The sequence below is a fragment of the Ambystoma mexicanum genome, chromosome 14 (assembly GCF_040938575.1).
Source record: "Ambystoma mexicanum isolate Mex_15411 chromosome 14, UKY_AmexF1_1, whole genome shotgun sequence".
Taxonomy (NCBI): Eukaryota; Metazoa; Chordata; class Amphibia; order Caudata; family Ambystomatidae; genus Ambystoma; species Ambystoma mexicanum.
Genome location: NC_090940.1, coordinates 653,772,197 through 653,790,572, shown reverse-complemented (window position 1 = coordinate 653,790,572; position 18,376 = coordinate 653,772,197). Strand labels below are relative to the sequence as shown.

Genomic DNA, 18,376 nt, shown 5'->3' with positions numbered 1-18,376 from the left:
TTCCAGACAAGTTAAGCTCACAAAATGAAGTGGGAGCAAAATGGCACTCCAGCAATTTAAAAGGGAGGGAAAGAAAGTTATTAGAAATTAAATCAAACCAACAGGTAAGTACCCAGGGCAATTGAACAAGAGGAACTACAGAGATAGAATCGGGTAGAAAAGGCTTAGGGCCAAAGTCAATGGGTCAAAATTCTTTTGCTGAAGATCACACAGTTCCGGGTAGTTTGCGGTAAAGTTTGTGGCACGGTTTCCGGACGAGGTTGGTTGAAACAAAAGTTAGTTCAAAGAGAAGAGAAGGACAAGCCCTCGGATTGGAGAAAGATTTCAAACACTTTCACCGCGGTGGAACGAAACGAGCAACCGGATTTGCACAGTACCTTAAAACAGAAAGGAAGCTGTAGCTGAGGCGGACATTCCTGGTAGTTCCTGCAGGCTCAGGGTTCCTGAAGCGACTGTCGGACTGACAAGAAGTAGGAAGACTGGAGGGTCCTGCACTACCCAGGGATGAAACCAGCAGAAGAGCAAGGACAGTCGCCTCAGCCAATCAAAAAGGAGTGCAACTTGGGTTACCAAGGGAACCCATGGCAGGGGTCCGAAGATCCCTTCCTCACATCCTGCCTACCTAGACTTTCAGGCACCTTAAGGAGGGTTTCTGTGCAGAAGCCCGCGAAAAGACAGCGAACAAAGGAATCATCACCGGTTTGGCGCGCAGAGAAAAACACGAGAATGACTAACAAAAAGAAATGGTGAATAAACCCAGCCGGAGCCAAAATAAAATGTATTTGGTCAAGCGGGTTTATGTTCGAGGCCAATATAATAGCCTGAAACAATACCATGGTTATATAAAATAACCGCGGTAGAAAAGTAAGGGTAGTTCCCACTGCCACCAGCCAAGTCAATGTAAAGGGAGCAAAATAATGCTCCAAGAGAGACAAAAAGGGATAAGAATGAACCCTTTCCAATACTCCATGTAAGATGGGGTATACTGGGTCTGTGGTTTAAAGTGACTAAAGTTAAGTCAATGGCACCTTTACCTTTTCTGGGGGACAGTAGTTAGCCCCAGAAAATGGAGTCGGTGGAAAGTCTCAAAGACAACCCCGTGCCACTGCACTGAGGGTGCTGTGTAACACACATGAAAAATATGAGGCCATGGAGTAGGTGAGGCTTCAGTGCTCAAGATAACACAAAGTGAAAAAACACACAGCAAAACGCATACAAGAGTGGGAAAAAGGTACACACTCTTACGAGGTGAAAAAAATAAATCCTAGAAATCCAGAGGGACTTATTAGGTAAGGGAAATGAGCCATTTGTGAGAATTCTCCCTAACAAAGCGAATGGCAGGTGACGGATAGATGATCCAGGGCTTGCTCGGGAGAGCGTGCCCTGATCAGCCAATCGTCCAGGTAGGGGTAGACGTGAATCCCCCTCTCCTGAGGTACGCTGCCACAACCACCATCAGCTTGGTGAAGACCCTCAGGGCGGAGGCCAATCCGAATGGCAGGAACCGAAACTGAAAGCGCGAGTCGCCAGCCGCGAACCTCAGGTACTTCCTGTGCTTGGGATGAATCGGCACATGAAAGTAAGCATCCTTGAGGTCCAGAGACACCAACCAATCCTGAAGTTGAAGGGCCTGGAGGACTTGAGAAAGAGTGACCATCTTCAACTTGTCCTTCCTTAGAAGCTTGTTCAACCAACTCAAGTCCATGATGGGTCTCAATCCCACGTCTTTCTTGGGGATAAAAAAATAAGGGGAATACCATCCCTTCTTCCTCTCCGCTACAGGCACCAGTTCTATGGCATCTTTCTCCAGCAGGGATAGGATTTCCTGCGCAAGGAGTGGATCCGGATGCTTCAAAGAGCTTCCCCGGTGGATTGTCGTGAGGCTGCTGAAGGAAGGGAAGGCAGTAGCCATGGGCTATGATATCCAGAACCCACACATCTGAATTAATGACAAGCCATTCTCCAAGATGCGTTGCAAGTCTGCCCCCAACCGGCGAACCATGGGACATGGCCTCATGACTGAGCTGGAGCGGCTGCGGCCGTGCCCGAGGGCAAAGAGGCAACTGCCCGAGCGGCTTTGGCACCCCGAGTACCTCGTCCACCTTGGGTACCCTCACGTTTACCCTTGTACCACGGGTACCCTCAAAATTTCGCCACTAAACCTACACCAAATCAACCCTGCTCTACTCCCATTAGAAACATCAGACTAAGATCCAGAGTCCCCACTACAAAGTGGTGCTTAGACACACCAACCTTTAATAGTACACTCCCATATCACACTAGTACTAAGAGTGACCTTGCCCACGCTAAACAGCTTCTTTATCACCCTAATATTATCATCCGAAATTTAAGATTAGGATCCAGACTTCATTCTAAAGCCCATTGCATAGACTCATTCAAAAATAGCAAACACCCACCTCTACACAGCTCTCGTAAAAATACTGCTGACAATAGAGCCACTAACTCTGTCACCAACACATCTGACAATCACCCGTCCATGCAGACCCCCACGTCAAAAAATTCCTTCATCAACGTAGCCTTCATTAATGCTCGATCCCTCCCAGCCCATGCGCTTAACATTGCTGACCTCATAACCACCGAAAAACTTGACCTCCTTGCCGTTACCGAAACATGGCTACATGCGGCATCTGGCCCATCCCTGGTCTTGGCCATTCCCAACAGCTATTCTATCATCAGATGCGACAGAAACTCTAACCAAACAAAAGGAGGCGGTATTGCCTTCATATTCAAGAACACCATCGATATCAGAGCCATTCCCAATCCTCAAATCCCTTCTGCTGAATCTCTATAGATTACATTTCCCCTCTCACCTAATCATACAGCAACAGTGCATCTCATCTACCGTCCACCTGGACCCATTTCCACATTCGCAGAGGACATTGTATCTCTTAGCTCCGCCAACAGCAAACCCAATTCACAAAGCATTATACTTGGAGATTTTAATCTGGGGTACAAAGACCATCTGGATACTAATGCCTCCGACCTAGCTAGTACTTTAAAAGATCTTGGCTACAGCCACCACATTCACGAGCCCACACACATCAAAAGGTAGAACCCTTGATTGGCTCGTTGACCTAAACTACAACACCAATCTTCCATCTGTCTCACCTTGCATTTGGTCGGACCACCACATTATTAGTTTCTCTATCAAAGCCACGATCAATTACCCTAGTCCAATCATTGCCCCAGAGACTCATACAACAAGAAAGACATCACCACGGATAAACTCCTCCCTCTAATTTTTCCCCTTCTCAATAACATACCCCCTTCCTCTGACCCCACAACTCTAGTTGATGTCTATAATCTTACAATAATGAAAGCTATAAATACTATTGCACCTTTAAAGCTGCGCAAACCTAAACCGCGCTCCCATCTTAACTCCTGATTTACACCGCACTTACTTCAGTTGCGCAAAGTCAAGCGTAATGCCGAGGCACACTGGAAAAAATGCCCGTCTGTACACAACAAAGGCCTCTTAACCACAGCCTCTTCCAACTATAAAGAAGCCATCATCCTTGCCAAAAAAGACACAACAAACGTATTACTCAAGCTCAATCCAATACTAAAGAACTGTTCAAGATACTCAAAGAATTGGAATTGCCTATTGCCCCTATCGACAAATGTATCACGAACACCCTCTGGTGTACTAATATCCAGAAGGCTCTCCTTGATCAAATGTTGATGTTCAAACTAAAATTAACGCCAAAAAATGCAACCTACTTGCTGATTCGGAATCTTCACCAATAGCAGACAACGTCACTACGCCCATGTTCTCATGCAAACCATTTAAATTTTCACAAATGTCAATTTGGGAAGTAGAAAATATCATCAGGAAGCTTAAACCTTCCAATTGTCAAGGTGATATATGCCCTGCACCTGTTATTAAAGCAGCGGCACACGACCTTGCTCCCTTCATCACCAACCTCATCAATACCTCCTTTAAAACTGGAACGGTACCTGATAACTTAAGACACTTGGGTCATTCCCCTGATCAAAAAACCTAAACTTGACCCGGGGAACCCATCTAACTATCCGCCCATCACAACGGTGCCCTTTTTACTAAAAACATTAGTCCGGACGGCCTACCTGCAAATACAGGCTCATCTTGAAACCAACAACCTTCTTGGACTCAGGCAATCAGGTTTCCGTCCGAGACAAGGCACGGAAACCGCCCCGATTGACCTCATAACACAAATCCAAGACATAAAAGATAAGGGTAAACTAGCCCTACTACTTTTCAGCAGCTTTCGATTTGGTCAATCACGAAACTCTTTGCCACCACTTGAAAACTGCTGCACACTTTTCTGACTCAGCCACATTATGGATTAGATCCTTCTTGGCCAACAGAACCATGAGGGTCTTCTCTCCAACAGATTCCGCTGAATCTGCCCCTGTACCCTGTGGGTCCCTCAAGGGTCATGCGTCTCCTCTACGCTGTACAATGTCTTTACAAAGCCTCTCTTCGCCATACTTGATCATCTGGGTGTCACATACACCAACGACGCTGACGACACCCAGATACTAATTCCTATTACAGGAGACCATGCAACAGACAATCTAGCTCTCAACAAAATCTATGCAGTAATCCAAGCCTGGATGGCACAACACGGTCTTTGCTTAAACAATGAAAAAACTGTGTGTTAATCCTTGGTTCTCACGCCAGACTTAAACTAGACCTTACATTCAAATACTTCACTATACATGGCAACACCATTAATGTCTCTAATAACATGAAAACCCTTGGTCTACCTTGATTACACACTTTCCTTTACTCGACAAACTAATGCTGTGGTAGCTGCATCAGCATAAACTTGCAAATTAATCACTGCATGCAGGCCATTCCTCACGACATCCAACTGTATCACGCTTGCTAGAACACTGGTCATGTCTAAAAATTGACTACTGCAATGCCCTCTACCTAGGAATCTGCCAAAAAAACGTGAACAAATTGCAAGTTACTCAGAACAATGCTATTAGGGCTGCTCTCAACATCTCCAAGAAATCTCATGTATCAGACACCAGACGTAACCTGCACTGGCTGTCTGTTGAGCACAGCATCTCCCTGAAATCACTTGCCCTAACACACAAAGTAAGAGCTAATCTTGCTCCAGCCTACCTTACCAACAGATTCTCCTCTCATACTTCCACAAGTCCACTTAGAGCTGCTCAATCTTTTACCATGTCCATCCCGAGATTTAAGCTCCAAAACTCAGGCGGATCTAGTTTCCCTGTTCTGGCTGCCAAGCTATGGAACACGCTCCCTCCTTCTCTTAGATCGGAACCCTCCTTCAATGCCTTTAAGAGGAATGCTAAACGTTGGCTCCATGAACTTAACCTCAGTGCACACTCACAAGCTTAACTTCATGACATGAAACTCTCCCCCCCACCTTTACCTAAAACTGGCCGGTACAGTGTCTGAGTCCAACTGATTCACACTGTATTGCCTCTCCCAGTAGTGACTAGATTAGGTAATTGTGTAGATACTGTATATGCTGTGTAACTTGTATCCTGTTAAGACTGCAAAAAATGTAAATTTTATTTATATACTGTAAATGCCTTGTAACCTGTTCTGCTGTTAAACATGCGCCCAGATGCCCCAGTGCAAGGGGCGCTTTATAAATAAAATAAATACAAATAAATACAAATACGTTGGCCCCTTTGACTGGCAGCTCCTCGCGATCTACCAAACGAAGAGTAGAAACGAAAGGAACCTCCCCTCCATTGCTGTCCTCTAGGACGAAAAGGCAGAGGTTGACATACTGCAGCGCTCAAAGACTTTGCTACTGCTTTGTAGGTCTAAAACCTCTCAAGGCTCTCGTCAGCCTTGCTGTCAAATAAATGAACGCCATCAAAGGGCATGTTCAGAAGACTGGCTTGCACATCAGGAGCAAACCCCGACTTCCGCAACCACGCAAACCTGCACAGGGCGGTGCTCGCAGTCATGGACCGGCTGACACAATCTGCCATGTCCAAACCCGACTGAAGGGATTCACACATAGCATCCTTGCCGTCACGCACAAGGGCTAGGAAGCCATCCCTTTCCTCCTCCTCTGGAATATGCTCAGCCGCTAAGGAAACGGTTCCACAGAGTGTGTAAATCTTGCCAAGGCACATGTGGAGTTGACAGCTTTCAGTGCCATGCACCCTGAAGAAAAGACGTTCAGAGCCCATCCGTCTAAGCGCTTGTCGCCCCTATCCGGAGGGATGGTAGGGTACGCCTGCTGCCTCTAGGTGGCCGTAGCCGCCTGCACCACCAAACTCTCCGGAGTGGGGCGAGAAGACAAAAAGCTGGGGTCGCTAACAGATGGGTGGTACTTTGACAAATTCTTATTGACCACCGGAAGCGAATCCGGGGCCTGCCAAGCCGATGACACCCTTTTTTGCAATGTAAGATGGAAGGGCAATACCGGGTCAGAGGGCGGACCTTGGTCCAAGATGTCAGTAAGGTCATCCTGAATAAAATCCTCAATAGGACCGAACCACCCCAGGTATTCAGCAACCCTAGACATGAGCCGCCTGTAGGAAGAGTCTACTAAACTCAACTTCCGGAGAAGTATCCAGGCCACTGGCATCATGGAGGGTCTGCCTTAACTCCTCCAAGGGACAGTCACCCAACAATCCCAGAGCCTCATCCTGAGAAGCAGGGTCTTCAATCTCTGACCTTTCCTCCTCTTCAAATATGTCAGGCAAAGGTTCACCCAGCCAAAGTGACAGAAGAGGGCCTGGGGCCCAATACCGGCCTCCCAGACGTAGAGGAAGCCCCATGAAACTCCTCAGACACATTACGCCCAAAAAACCCTGAGGGTGCCGAAGGCCTCGACGCAGAGGGCCTCGACACCGAAGGCATCGAAATCATCAACGCTGAGGGCATCGAGAACATAGACATCGAGACCGCCAAGGGCTTCGAAGCCAGAATCCGCGCTGCGGGTGTCGACGCCGAGACCTTCGGTGTCAAAGCCACCACAGGCGTGGGCTGATAGAACGGTAAAGCATCGTCCGAGTCTGACTAGGCCGGCGGCGAACGAGTCGACTCCTGCGTCGGTACCTCTACAGGCTGCAACGGTCTCGCAGGGGACGAGGACCGAGACCTGGATGCACGTCTCTTGCGACTGCTCTTGTCTGCAAGGGACCCCGAGGGCTCCCGGTGCGAGTCGCGGCGCGAGCCCAAGCCCGAAGACATGCGAGCCGCAGATCGAGAGCGTTCTCTGCCGGCTTTGTGAGAAGGCGTGGCAGGAACCGTACCTTGCAACTGGAAAATCGCCAACATTTGTTCTTTAAAAGCTGCCCACTCCTCCGGAGTCGAGGACTTCGTGGGACAGGCCACCTTATGCACGACGCCATCCTCCAAAGAGGACGTGGAAGGCAACCGGTGCCGGCGCTGTGGAGAGTGCCGCGAGGACGAGGAATGGCGGAAACCACTCCGGGACTGAGAACCTCAAGCTTCCTCCCAATGCGGAGAGTCGCTACTTGAGTCGTCGGTGGAAACCCTAGACTTCGATCCGGATTTACGGGACTTCGAGGGCTTACCTGCACGGAGCTTCCCCTTCCTTTCACGCAAGGCCTTGGCAGTTAGAGACTGGCATTTAGAGCAGTCGTGGTGTCGTGCGACTCACCCAGGCACCATAAGCAAATACAGTGCAGGTCGGTCAACGACATCTTGGACTTGCAGTCCTGGCAAGTATTGAACTTGGACCTTGGGAGTCGAAGAAATAGACATCATAAGAGATTGATGAATCCATGAAGCGTGCTGAGTTTCACGAAGTTATACACGTTCGCTGTCACGGAACAGAGGCAACGGGCGACGTGCGTCTTATATATAACATCCGGTGACGTCGACCCTCGACGGACATTGGCTCGACGCAAGACGCCCTCTGCTGAAAAGTTTCCAAAGTGCACAGCTGTGGACATTACATGTCATAGATGTGAAATACGTCGGAGGACACAATCCCTTCGAAAAGCCGTTTTATAAGTAAGGTGTTTAAAGCAGGATTTATGCACAGGCCCAAATGATGTCCAAGAGCTTTGCAAGTACCACATTTAGGTCCCAGCGGGTTTGAAATGGGAGGGTAAATTCTTTATACTCCTTCCATGAATGCCTTAATGACAGGGTCTTTCCACCAGGACACCTTGCTTTGAGAAATGGTGTATGGGGCTAGAGCAGCTAGGTGAACATTGATGGAGTTAAATACTAGCCCGTAGCCAAGTAAGTGGAGCATGTTATGAAGAATGTGTGATGAAGTACATTCGATTGGGTTTACATTTGACTGGCACCATATAAAAAATGATTTTCCATTTGTTAAAATAACAGTGTCAGGTGTTTGGTTTTCGTGCCTCGAGGATTTCCACACACATTTGAGGTAGTTTTAAATGACCAAATTCTGTGACTTCAGGAGCCAAGCTCATAGACTGAGGGTGTGGGTGGAATGTTGTCCCCCCATGCTGTGTGAGCATGTTGTAGGGTCAGTGGAGTTTGAATGGAAAGCACATCGCCAGTTTCCATAGATGTGGAAACCAAGGTTGTCTCGCCCACATAGGAGCAACTAGGACTAGTGTCACTTGTTCCTGGTGCATCTTGTTCACCAACCTTTTTAGTAGCGGTGTTGGGGGGGGAAAGCATAGGCATATTTTCCTGACCAATTCATTCACAGGGTGTTCCCTTTGGACCTGTGTTGGGGAAACTTGGATGCAATGTCTGGGCATTACGTGTTTTGGCCTGTGGCGAACAAATCTAAAAGGGGGTAACCCCATAGGTAGAAGATATAATTTAAAATGTTTGTCGAGCTCCCACTCATGCTCTCCGGGTAGAGGATCTCTGCTTAATGAGTCTGCCAGAGAATTGAGTTCCCCTGCAACATGTTGCGATGTTAGGAACAAGCCCTGCTCGAGTCCTCGCTTCCAAATTATTTGTGCTAGCCTGGACAGACTTGGAGAGTGTGTGTGCCCACCTGCTTGTTTATGTAAAACATGGCAGTGGTGCTGTCCGTGAGGACTTGTACTGTCTGACCAGACAGGTGCACTTGGAAAGCTTGCAGGGATTTGAGCACTGCTAATAGCGCCAACAGGTTTATGTGATTTTGGGCTGTGATCCAAGTCCAGAGGCCATGCGCTGTGTGGTGAAGCTAATGGGCTCCCCACCCGGTGAGAGATGCGTCTGTTCTGACAATCGATTGCACTATAGTGTTGTGGAAAGGTTTTCCCTTCAATAGATTTTCCTTTGTCCACCAGCGCAGTGCTTGAACTAAGGTTAGCGAACCAACCACTAGATCGTCCCACTGACCGCTTTCCTGAGACAACGGTTTCCCTAACCACTCTTGTATTGAGAGTATGCGCAGCCGTGGGTGCGGAACCAGGTAAATGCATGATTCCATCATCTCAAGCAAGCGCAAGGCTTTGCGTATGGTTTTTGCCAAATAGCAGATATTGAGGTTTTTGCAGAAGTATGTTTTGCTTTCTTTCATTTGACGGAAAGACTAGACCCTCTTAATGTCTTAATAACAGCTCCTAAGAACTGTTTTGTCTTGAATGGAACAAGACTATTTTTTCTCGTTGATTGAGAATCCCAACTGGAACGGGAGATTGATTGTTCTCTGGGTATTTTGCTTGCAAATTTGGGGGGGATTACGCTGTTATCAGCCAGTCGTCCAGATAAGGGTACACTGGGATTGATTCTCTGCATAGATGCGCCGTCACTACCGGTAGCACCTTAGCGGACACCCTTGGAGAGGAGGCTATGCCAAAGGGTAGCACCTTGAATTGGTAGTGTTGGTTCGCTATTCTGAAGCGCAAGAATCTTCTGTGCGCTGGGAACATTGAAATACGAAAGTATGCATCTTTCATATCCAAGGTTGCCATGTTGTCCCCCTGTTTCAGCAGAGGGATTACTTCCTGTAGCGTAGTCATGCAGAATTTTTGTAGCTTGACATAGGTGTTTGTAGGGCACAGGACTAGGACAGGGTGCATTGTTAGGTCTTTTTCGGCACAAGGAAGTACATTGAATACCTAGTTTACCTGGTTTGCTTGGACGATTTCTACTGCGTCCTTTAGTAGCAGTGTTTTGACCCCTTCCAACAGGATGAGTTCTCTGTGAAGTTTGTCTTGGCGGGTGATTGGCTAGTGTTTGAATCAGCTCTATGCAATACACCACGCCACAGTGTAAAGTACCCACTTGTCCGAAATTAACTCCTCCCATGCGTGGGCAAAGTGTGAAATACGACCTCCTACTGGAGTGGCATGGGAAGAAACCTGTAGCGGGTAGTCATTGCTTAGGAGTTGAGCCCCCACCTGAGGAGGATCTGCCCCTACTTCTAGACCTTCTTTGGCCTCTTTGAAAACCCTGTTGGGACGACTGCCCTTGTGAAGAACCCCAGGACAAACTTTGCACACCCTGGTTGTAGTTAGAGGACTGTGGGAGTTCTGTCCTCTAAACCAGCATGTGTTTGAGCCTCCACAATGCCCAAAGGGTTTATTAGTGACCTGTCCCAGGGATTTGAGGGTATCCTATTCCTCCTTTGCGCTTTCAAGTGTATCCTCAACTGCTTTGCCAAACAAAACTTTCGGCTCAATGGGGATGTTTAAGAGGGTAGCCTGGGTCTCCAGTTTAAAACCCGATTGACGGAGCCATGCGTGGCATTTGAACAGTGTGCCTTCTGCCACGATTTTCCCTGGGTTGTCTGCAGGTTATTTGTAAGGATGCAGTTTGTTACCCTTTTCCCCTCAGCGATGGTGTGTGAGAGCTGTGTTTTTAGGGGCTCTGGGACAGAGTCTAGTTGTGCGATCTCGTTCCACTTGTAATTATAGCTGGCTAATTGTGTGGTATTGTTAGCTATCCCTGTTTGATAGGCAGCCCAGAAAGCTACTTTGTACAAGGTGTAGATTTTCTTACTCTACTTGTCAGGAGGGGCTTAGGCAGAGGTCAGAGGGTTTCTGCGCTATCTTTCCTGTAGTGGATATTACTAGAAAGTCAGGCTTTAGCTGCCATCTAATTTATAAGGTATCTGAGGGTGCTGGTCTAAACATCTTTTCGATGCTTTGGTTGACTGCCAGTGTCAGATTGGGGGTAAGCAGAGAGGGCTGAATATGCCTATGGACCGATTGAAGCAAGGGGATAAACAGATGTACATTTTGTATCCACAAGGATGTCCTCCACAAAGTCTTCATCGACCTGGGCTTGCTGGGTATCCATCTTAAAGTGCTCTGCAGCCTTTAGGAGCAAGTCATTGTATTGTAGTTGGTTGGGTACCGAGGAGTCAGCCACCAGTTGGTTGGTGTGGTCTGGGGATTGGATGATGTATGCGTCATCATCATAGTATTGGTCCAAGTCTCCTGTGTCCCCTTGGTTCTCTGGGTCTGTGTATGAGACGGGGTCTTCGGAGCCTGGAGTGTTATAATATGCATCTTGACCTAGGTCCCGATAGGACGAGGTGGGAGCCTGGGTGGTGTCCAGGGAGGCTTTTTTGGCTGCAGGCTATGTGCTTGCTGCCCCTCTCTGCAGGGGCCCCTGAAGGTTGTTGAATTGGTCGGGGTGTTCGCAAAGAAGTTTATAAAACTGGGCATTCTCTTCATGACACTATCAAATTGTTCTGGGGTCCATTATTCGGAGGAGCTTGGCAACACAGAAGGAGCAGCAGTAGGTGGAGCAGGTGTAGGTTCTAGGACAGGGTCTGCTTATGATGCATAGCCCCTGAAAGAGTGCCCTCAGGGGTAGAGTAATCCCTACTTTTTGTAGCTTGTGACTTTCTAAACTGGGGCAAAGATTCTGAGTTTTTTGACGTACTGGCCTTTATTAGGGTGTTGGGAACGTGTTTTTTAAAATTAATTCGCTTTATTTAGAGCTTTTTCTTTAGGCCGTCGACGCGTATTTTGACGCCGGGTCGCAGGACCCCGAGGACTTCCCAGATTTAGACATTGTGTAAGAAACGAGTCAAGTGGCGATTGCGACCGCAATGGCCCAGAGGACAGGGATGTTCCGACCTTCCCAACGTCACCACGTGTGGCTTATCGGCTGAAGACATGGTCAATTTTCGGCTATGGGGGATGGGATTGGTGTGAAATGGTAGTGCTTGAGCTGCCGGGTGTCGTCCACATAGCAGAACCGCCGGCCTACCTGTTGGGGTCAGGGGCTTGCACACGGGAATCCGATGGATCCTGATCGCCCTTGAAATCACTTAGGACGCTGATGCTGCCATGGCTGGAGGCTCCCTCGACATCCATGGCGGCCTTGGCCTGCATGGCGTTTGGGCCCAGCGTTTAGTCTTGCGGTCCTTTAAAATTTTTGGCCTGAACAGTTTGCAAGACTTGCACTGTCTTTCAGCGTGGTCTCTAGGGAGGCAAAGGTTACACACACTGTGCAAATTCTTCAGGGAAACTTCCTGCTACAGGAAGGACAGAATTTAAAAGGAGTGTTTTCCATGTATACAAATGGCAGCCTAGCGAAATAAATGGGAGTAAAGAGGAATATGCATTATCTTATGGAGACTGGAATATGAACCTCTCCCTAATGTGCAGGGCTGAGGCCCGTTGGGGCCATGAAGGCTGCAGGCAAAGGTTTGTGATGGGAGTTGCGTTGTCGACGAATGTTGTCCTCGAAGCCGTTGCTGGAGTTCTTGCGGTAAACAGTTATCAAAAGGACAGAAAGAAATACTACGTTTAAACATATACTAAGTAATGGCTTCAGCCAAGAAGGAACTCCAAAACTAATCTGACGGACCTAGACGTGTGAAGGACCATGGGTACAGTGGACGTCACACTAGGGATAACTCGCAGGCCGTCTGGCCGCCCCTTTTTTGAGATTTGTAAACAAAAAATGTACTTCTCCGAAGCTACCACTAGATGTTGGCCTATGCATAGCATGTGATCTAAGCAGATCCACAAACCTCAGAAATATATATACATAAAAATATTAAAGGAGTATACTTTTCAGTCTACTATTGTGGTGCGATTTCATTGCTCATCTAAGTGGACCAACTGTGCTTCAGTGTCCTACTTCCTCCCCCAGCCCCGTTTGAGTTAGGCCTGACTGCTCTGCCACAGCTACCTACTGTCCAAAGGTTTGTTTTACCGTTTAGGTTGGGTTAACTGCCCAAACGTTTGGCTAGGAGGTTGCAAGGCCCTCACTACTAGGGTTGTACAAACATTTTCCTAACATTAGGGCAGGCCAGGGGATCCACATCACTGAAGGCCCAGCATCACATACCGGGTGCTGGTCCAATCCACACCAAGAGGGTGACAGGGTACTTTGTCACAGGGGATTGTGGTGGAAGGCACAGAGGTTCAGGGCTTTTCCTAAGGAGAGGAAGCTGAAGTGGGGAAGTTGCGTGTCCTCCCATAATCTTTACACATTTAAAGTCTTCTTTGGAACCTAGCCACCGGGACCTTGAGTGATGGCCATGCTTCAGAGATGAGGAAGTGTGGTATGAAGGGAAGAAGACCCCCCCCCACACCCCCCTCCCCCTTCGGGCACAGGTGTGTTTCTTTGTTCTTTTACTTATCCTTTAACCACTGCTCCTATCTGAAATATTGCTCTGATTATTTCAACCTTGATCCCCCTTTGGAGAAAACCTCTCCGAAATAGATTTCTCTAGGAGGGTTTGTACTAAGGGCCAGGAAAACCTTGGCCATGATGTCCAGAGCTTACCTGGAGTACATGCACTTACAGAAATCCTTAGTTTCAGTATTGCTGTCCTATCCCAATGCAGAAACGGTGTGTGTCGGATACCCACATCTGCCTCCAAGCACAATGACTAACAAACCCTGAATGGCACTTCGAGTACAAGAGGCACACTGAAACTAAGTCGTGTGTAGCGGCAGAACACCATCTTGTGGCTGCAAGAGAACACTTCTACGTAGTGGACACTGGGTTAACATTTCAAATACGAGAAGTCTGTGTGAGGAATTTATGTATTGGAAATGGTCATTTAAAAATCTCATGTTTTACCATTCGCACTGTACGCATGAGGTCTTTACTAGGATACACTTATAGGAATCTCAATAGGATACAATTATGAAAATACCAAAACAAAAAAGTGTTTTACCTGATGCATTTACTGACAGGTATGCAGAGACCAGCATCCTTTGGAAGTTGTCCACTGGAGCATCATTAACAAGAACAGAGTTAATGCTCTCCTTCTCTATCCAAACAGACCTGCAAGAAACAGATATTCCATCAGGTGGCGAGTAGTAGAAGAATGAACCGTGAGGTGACAGCAGGGTTCTATGTCATCATCGATGGGCATTTTTACGACGGGTGTTTTTACAAATGCATTTTGCTGAAAAAAGTAACTGAATTGTTTTAATTATTATTTTGCACCACCTATTTGTAACTTTTCCGGACGCCCCAACCCCTTTTTCTGCCCTTTCCCACCCCCCAAACATTTTGAAAGTGTTCTCATAAAAACACCTGCCGAAAAAACGACTGTCGTTGAAACGTCGTCATTCCGACAGCAGAACGTGCACAATGCCCTATTTATTCACTGTTACTATAGACTGCGTACAGGTGCATCTGCACGTTCATCAATACTACCTATATTATCCCTCGTACATGCAGTCTAGTTCAGGATCTTCAGTAACCAACATTTGACTCCTACTGTAAGAATCAGCATTTAAAGCTGCAGACCATGACAGTGGCAGTGACTCCCTGGCACAGCCCTCATCAGTCCTAAGCATGCCCCATGCTGAATGTGTAATCGGGCAAAGTTGATGCTAGTCCGTGGAACTACTGTCTATGAATACACAAGGCACATGAAAGAGGTCTATACTGCAGGTTTAGGTCTATACTGCAGGTTTACACATTCTAACATGTAGATGTGTGGCATTTTTCATATACATGCAACATGTTCATCAAATGCAACTTTTTTGTGGTATTGGACATTCCAACATTTGATGGTATGTCTAAAATGTTCTTTGCAAGTAGATGATTCCATTTGTCATTTCGTGTCCAAGATGTATATCTACTTCAGTGCCAGATGAAGACAAAACAGAAGCAGCCAGAGCGCAAATAAGTCACACTTCCAGCAGTGGATGGCATGGCGTATGTCTCCACTCTCTGGTCCACATACTGCTGTCTTGTTTAATCAGTTGTCCGCTTGTAAGGCCCTGTGAGCCAGAGCCATGGTAAGCACCAGTGGCTACAGCAGAGTGTGAAAACCATGGCTTCTGCAATGGCGAAGCAGGAAAACAGAGTCTGAACAGCCATCAGATAAGAAAGGCAGATATGCTAAGTGTCACTAGGTGAGTAAGCGTAAGTGGTAATATACCGAAGGTGGTGAATTACATATTCACCAGTTTTGGAAAGGGGACAGCTAACTGAAGTGTATGTCATTTGTAAGTACATTTAATTAAGGGAGACAATTCTGATGTGTCTTGGGAACTTGGCCAGAGCGCAGCCGTCCAGTCGATACATCTTAAAATTACATTTGAGATATTATGTCTGGTATTTAAGAGCATGCATGGTCTGGCACCACAGTATCTCACTCTCAAAATTGAACTCTGCTAGCCTGCACAGTCCCTTCGTTCGACAAATTCTCACCTACTGATTATTCTCATCTCCTGTTGTACCACTAGAGGAGATGGACACTTCAGTGCTTGGTCCACGGCTGTGGGACAATCTTAGCCTTTCATCTGTAGTAAGGCGTCCACCATTTAGTTCAAAATAAAAACCACATATTCAATATGGAGCACAAACCGGGCAAGAAGCAATGCTGTTTATTACAGATGGGTGAGCGCAAATCAAACAGAACAGTGCATTAGCTCTGATCGAGAGTCAAACATCTTAATGGAGTAAGACTAGTGGTTTTATAACAAGAAATACAATAGTTGGACGTTAAGAGAAACCGTTGCAAGTTGGAGAATTCGTTTTTCCTGTGCTTCCCATGGATTCGATTGGTTTGCAATCTCCTCCTCTTTGATAGTTACATGAATTAGTGAAAACATCATTCAAGCAAACCGTTCAATAGCTTCCCATCACCTCGCCTCCCCATATGTTACATTTTATTCACAACCCACCCCAGAACATTTTGTTATCAATGAAGCAACATTTGTGCTGGCCTCTGAAACTTTAAAATACTGCCATTGATCAGCACCTTTGAGAACAGGGCACAATACACCCTGCAGCTGGTGTGGAAGGGGACATTCATGCAATGCCTATTAGATAATTGCCTTTGCGAACTCAGTGGTAGATACTTTGAGGTTTGGCCACCTCTTCAGAGCTCAAGAGCTTACCGCCCGATTGGTCCTCCCAAAAACGTTACTCCGTCCAGTGTTCACTTTCCACAGCCGGTGGACACCGGCTGTCATGTGACCAGCACACTGGAACAGAGCCTCACTCCCTGCTGTTTGGCTGACCGCCCTGCAGTTACATCACTCAGTTCTGGTTGTGTTTGTTAAGGATTTCTGTACTCTGTCCAGGAGGGGCAGAGGTTCAGAAGGCCAACCTAGTTTCTTGGAGCAGGGTAACCTCTGGACAAGCTAGACCAATCAGGGTAGCTATGGCAGGCAGTCAAGACTAAGTCTCAGGAGGGGTGAGAGTGACTGAAGGATCTCAATGAGCGCCCAGTGCAAAGGACACTTACAAATTACTCCAGACAGGTGTTATATTAAAAATATAGACACATTTATTAGAAGGCCTTTGTAACAGACTATAGCAAAGAATCACAGTAACACCAAGTAAACCAATACATCACACTCAATACTATATATATATAGGATACATTACTCAACGTAATCGTATTTCTAATGCTTGTATCTGCTTAGATCACATGCTGTGCATAGGCCGACATCTAGTGGAAGCTGCAGAGTATTTGTTACACCTCAGGCTTCCCCGCGGGCCTCCTTACAGAATACGACTTCTTTACAAGCTCCTCTATAGACCAGATACAGGCTGCCATGGTGCTTGTACAAACTACGACGGACTGCGGGTCAGCTGACGCGTCTTAAACGTGGAAGACGTACGGCAACACACGCCCCCTTACGGCTATAAAACCACCGTCTTCCAAGGGGCTTGTTGCTGCTAATTAGCGTTACAAGCTACTCGCGGTTACGTCCGTTACTTCTTCGTGTCTTCCCACACGATTCCTCATCTGAACTCCTGGTTTTGACCCTTGCCCGACTATTGGATTGGCTTGTCTCCTCCTTATTCTTGTCGTGCTCGTCTGGCTTTTGACTCGGAACGTTACTGGATCCGGCACCCTTCTGTCTCTTGCGGTACTTCATTCCAGGTTGCCGCTTCTGGATATGGAACCAAAGCCGAGAATTTGCTGTCAACTATCCGGAACTTATTCTACATCTACTTTGGATACATGTTTGCTCAGGTACATACTTAATTGGAAATTCCCATTTCTACTATTTCTCTCCACGACTTGTTTGGATATTTGTCTCCTGTTGGATTCTGGGACATTGAGTGCTATCCTGTGAACTTGTCTTCAAGTGCATATAAACTCTCTGCTGAAACTGCACCAACCTGGCACGAGTGCGACCCTCGTGCCGTTCGGGGCTACTTCCCTATACTAACATTAGTGTTTGCTATTTTCTCCTTTCGTTGTCTTGTGTGTCCTGGATTCCTTTCCTCAAAATATCCTTATTCAGGTTAGTTGTTTCCTTCCAATTCGATATATATATAAGTTGGAACTGATACTTTAAAGGCTCTTTAGACCATTCCCACTCATTTCGTGTTATATTCCTTGTAGATCCATCCCGGGGACGCTCTACTCCAATACCTATCTAGGTAGTTTCCCATTTAATTCAACTGTTCTGATTATTTGCCTTAACTTCAACACTGTCTAATATCTTTGTATTCCTTTGCAGCATTGGTATTGGCGGTGTGTGTTCTCCCCGCTCTTTTATTCAATTGACACCTCTGTCTGTCCCAACTGAAACAGCAGAGAGGTACATTGTAGAAAAGAGCCCCTCTTTGAGGAAGCCTGAGTCTTGTACTCAGGGGAGCTGGGATGGAAGGCTGAATATCGATTCTTGTACCACCATCATCTCCAAGGTCACTCCTCTGCATCTTCGGCCTATTTCGGAGTGGTGAGTAACAGAATTACAGTTTGTTTTTCGAAACTCGAAAATGGGAGTCAACACAGGGCGTGCCAGTAATACTATCCCTAGTGTGACGTCCACTGTACCCATGATCCCTCACGGGTCTAGGACTCTCAAATTGTATTTTTTCTGACATGAGGTAGCATGAGGAGTAGCGCGAGTACAGATAATCCAAGCAGATAGATAGATAAGACTACAAGCATCCATGCGCCTTCTCTCAGAGGGGACGAAGGGTGGGTCGCATGTGAATCTAAGCAGATATGAGCATCAGAAATACGATTACAGTGAGTAATGTATCCCTTCCGAGGCTTGTGGAATCTGCTTA

The 18,376-nt window shown here is 46.9% G+C and overlaps 1 protein-coding gene across 1 annotated transcript in view; it reads right to left on the bottom strand.

Annotated features, from left to right (window-relative positions):
• TDRD9 (tudor domain containing 9) overlaps positions 1 to 18,376 on the bottom strand; it is a 2,559,831-nt gene that overhangs the window by 514,199 nt on the left and 2,027,256 nt on the right. The window contains exon 31 of the mRNA XM_069638191.1: positions 14,052 to 14,161. Within this exon, the coding sequence (XP_069494292.1) occupies positions 14,052 to 14,161 (110 nt within the window). The remainder of the gene's footprint in view (positions 1 to 14,051; positions 14,162 to 18,376) is intronic.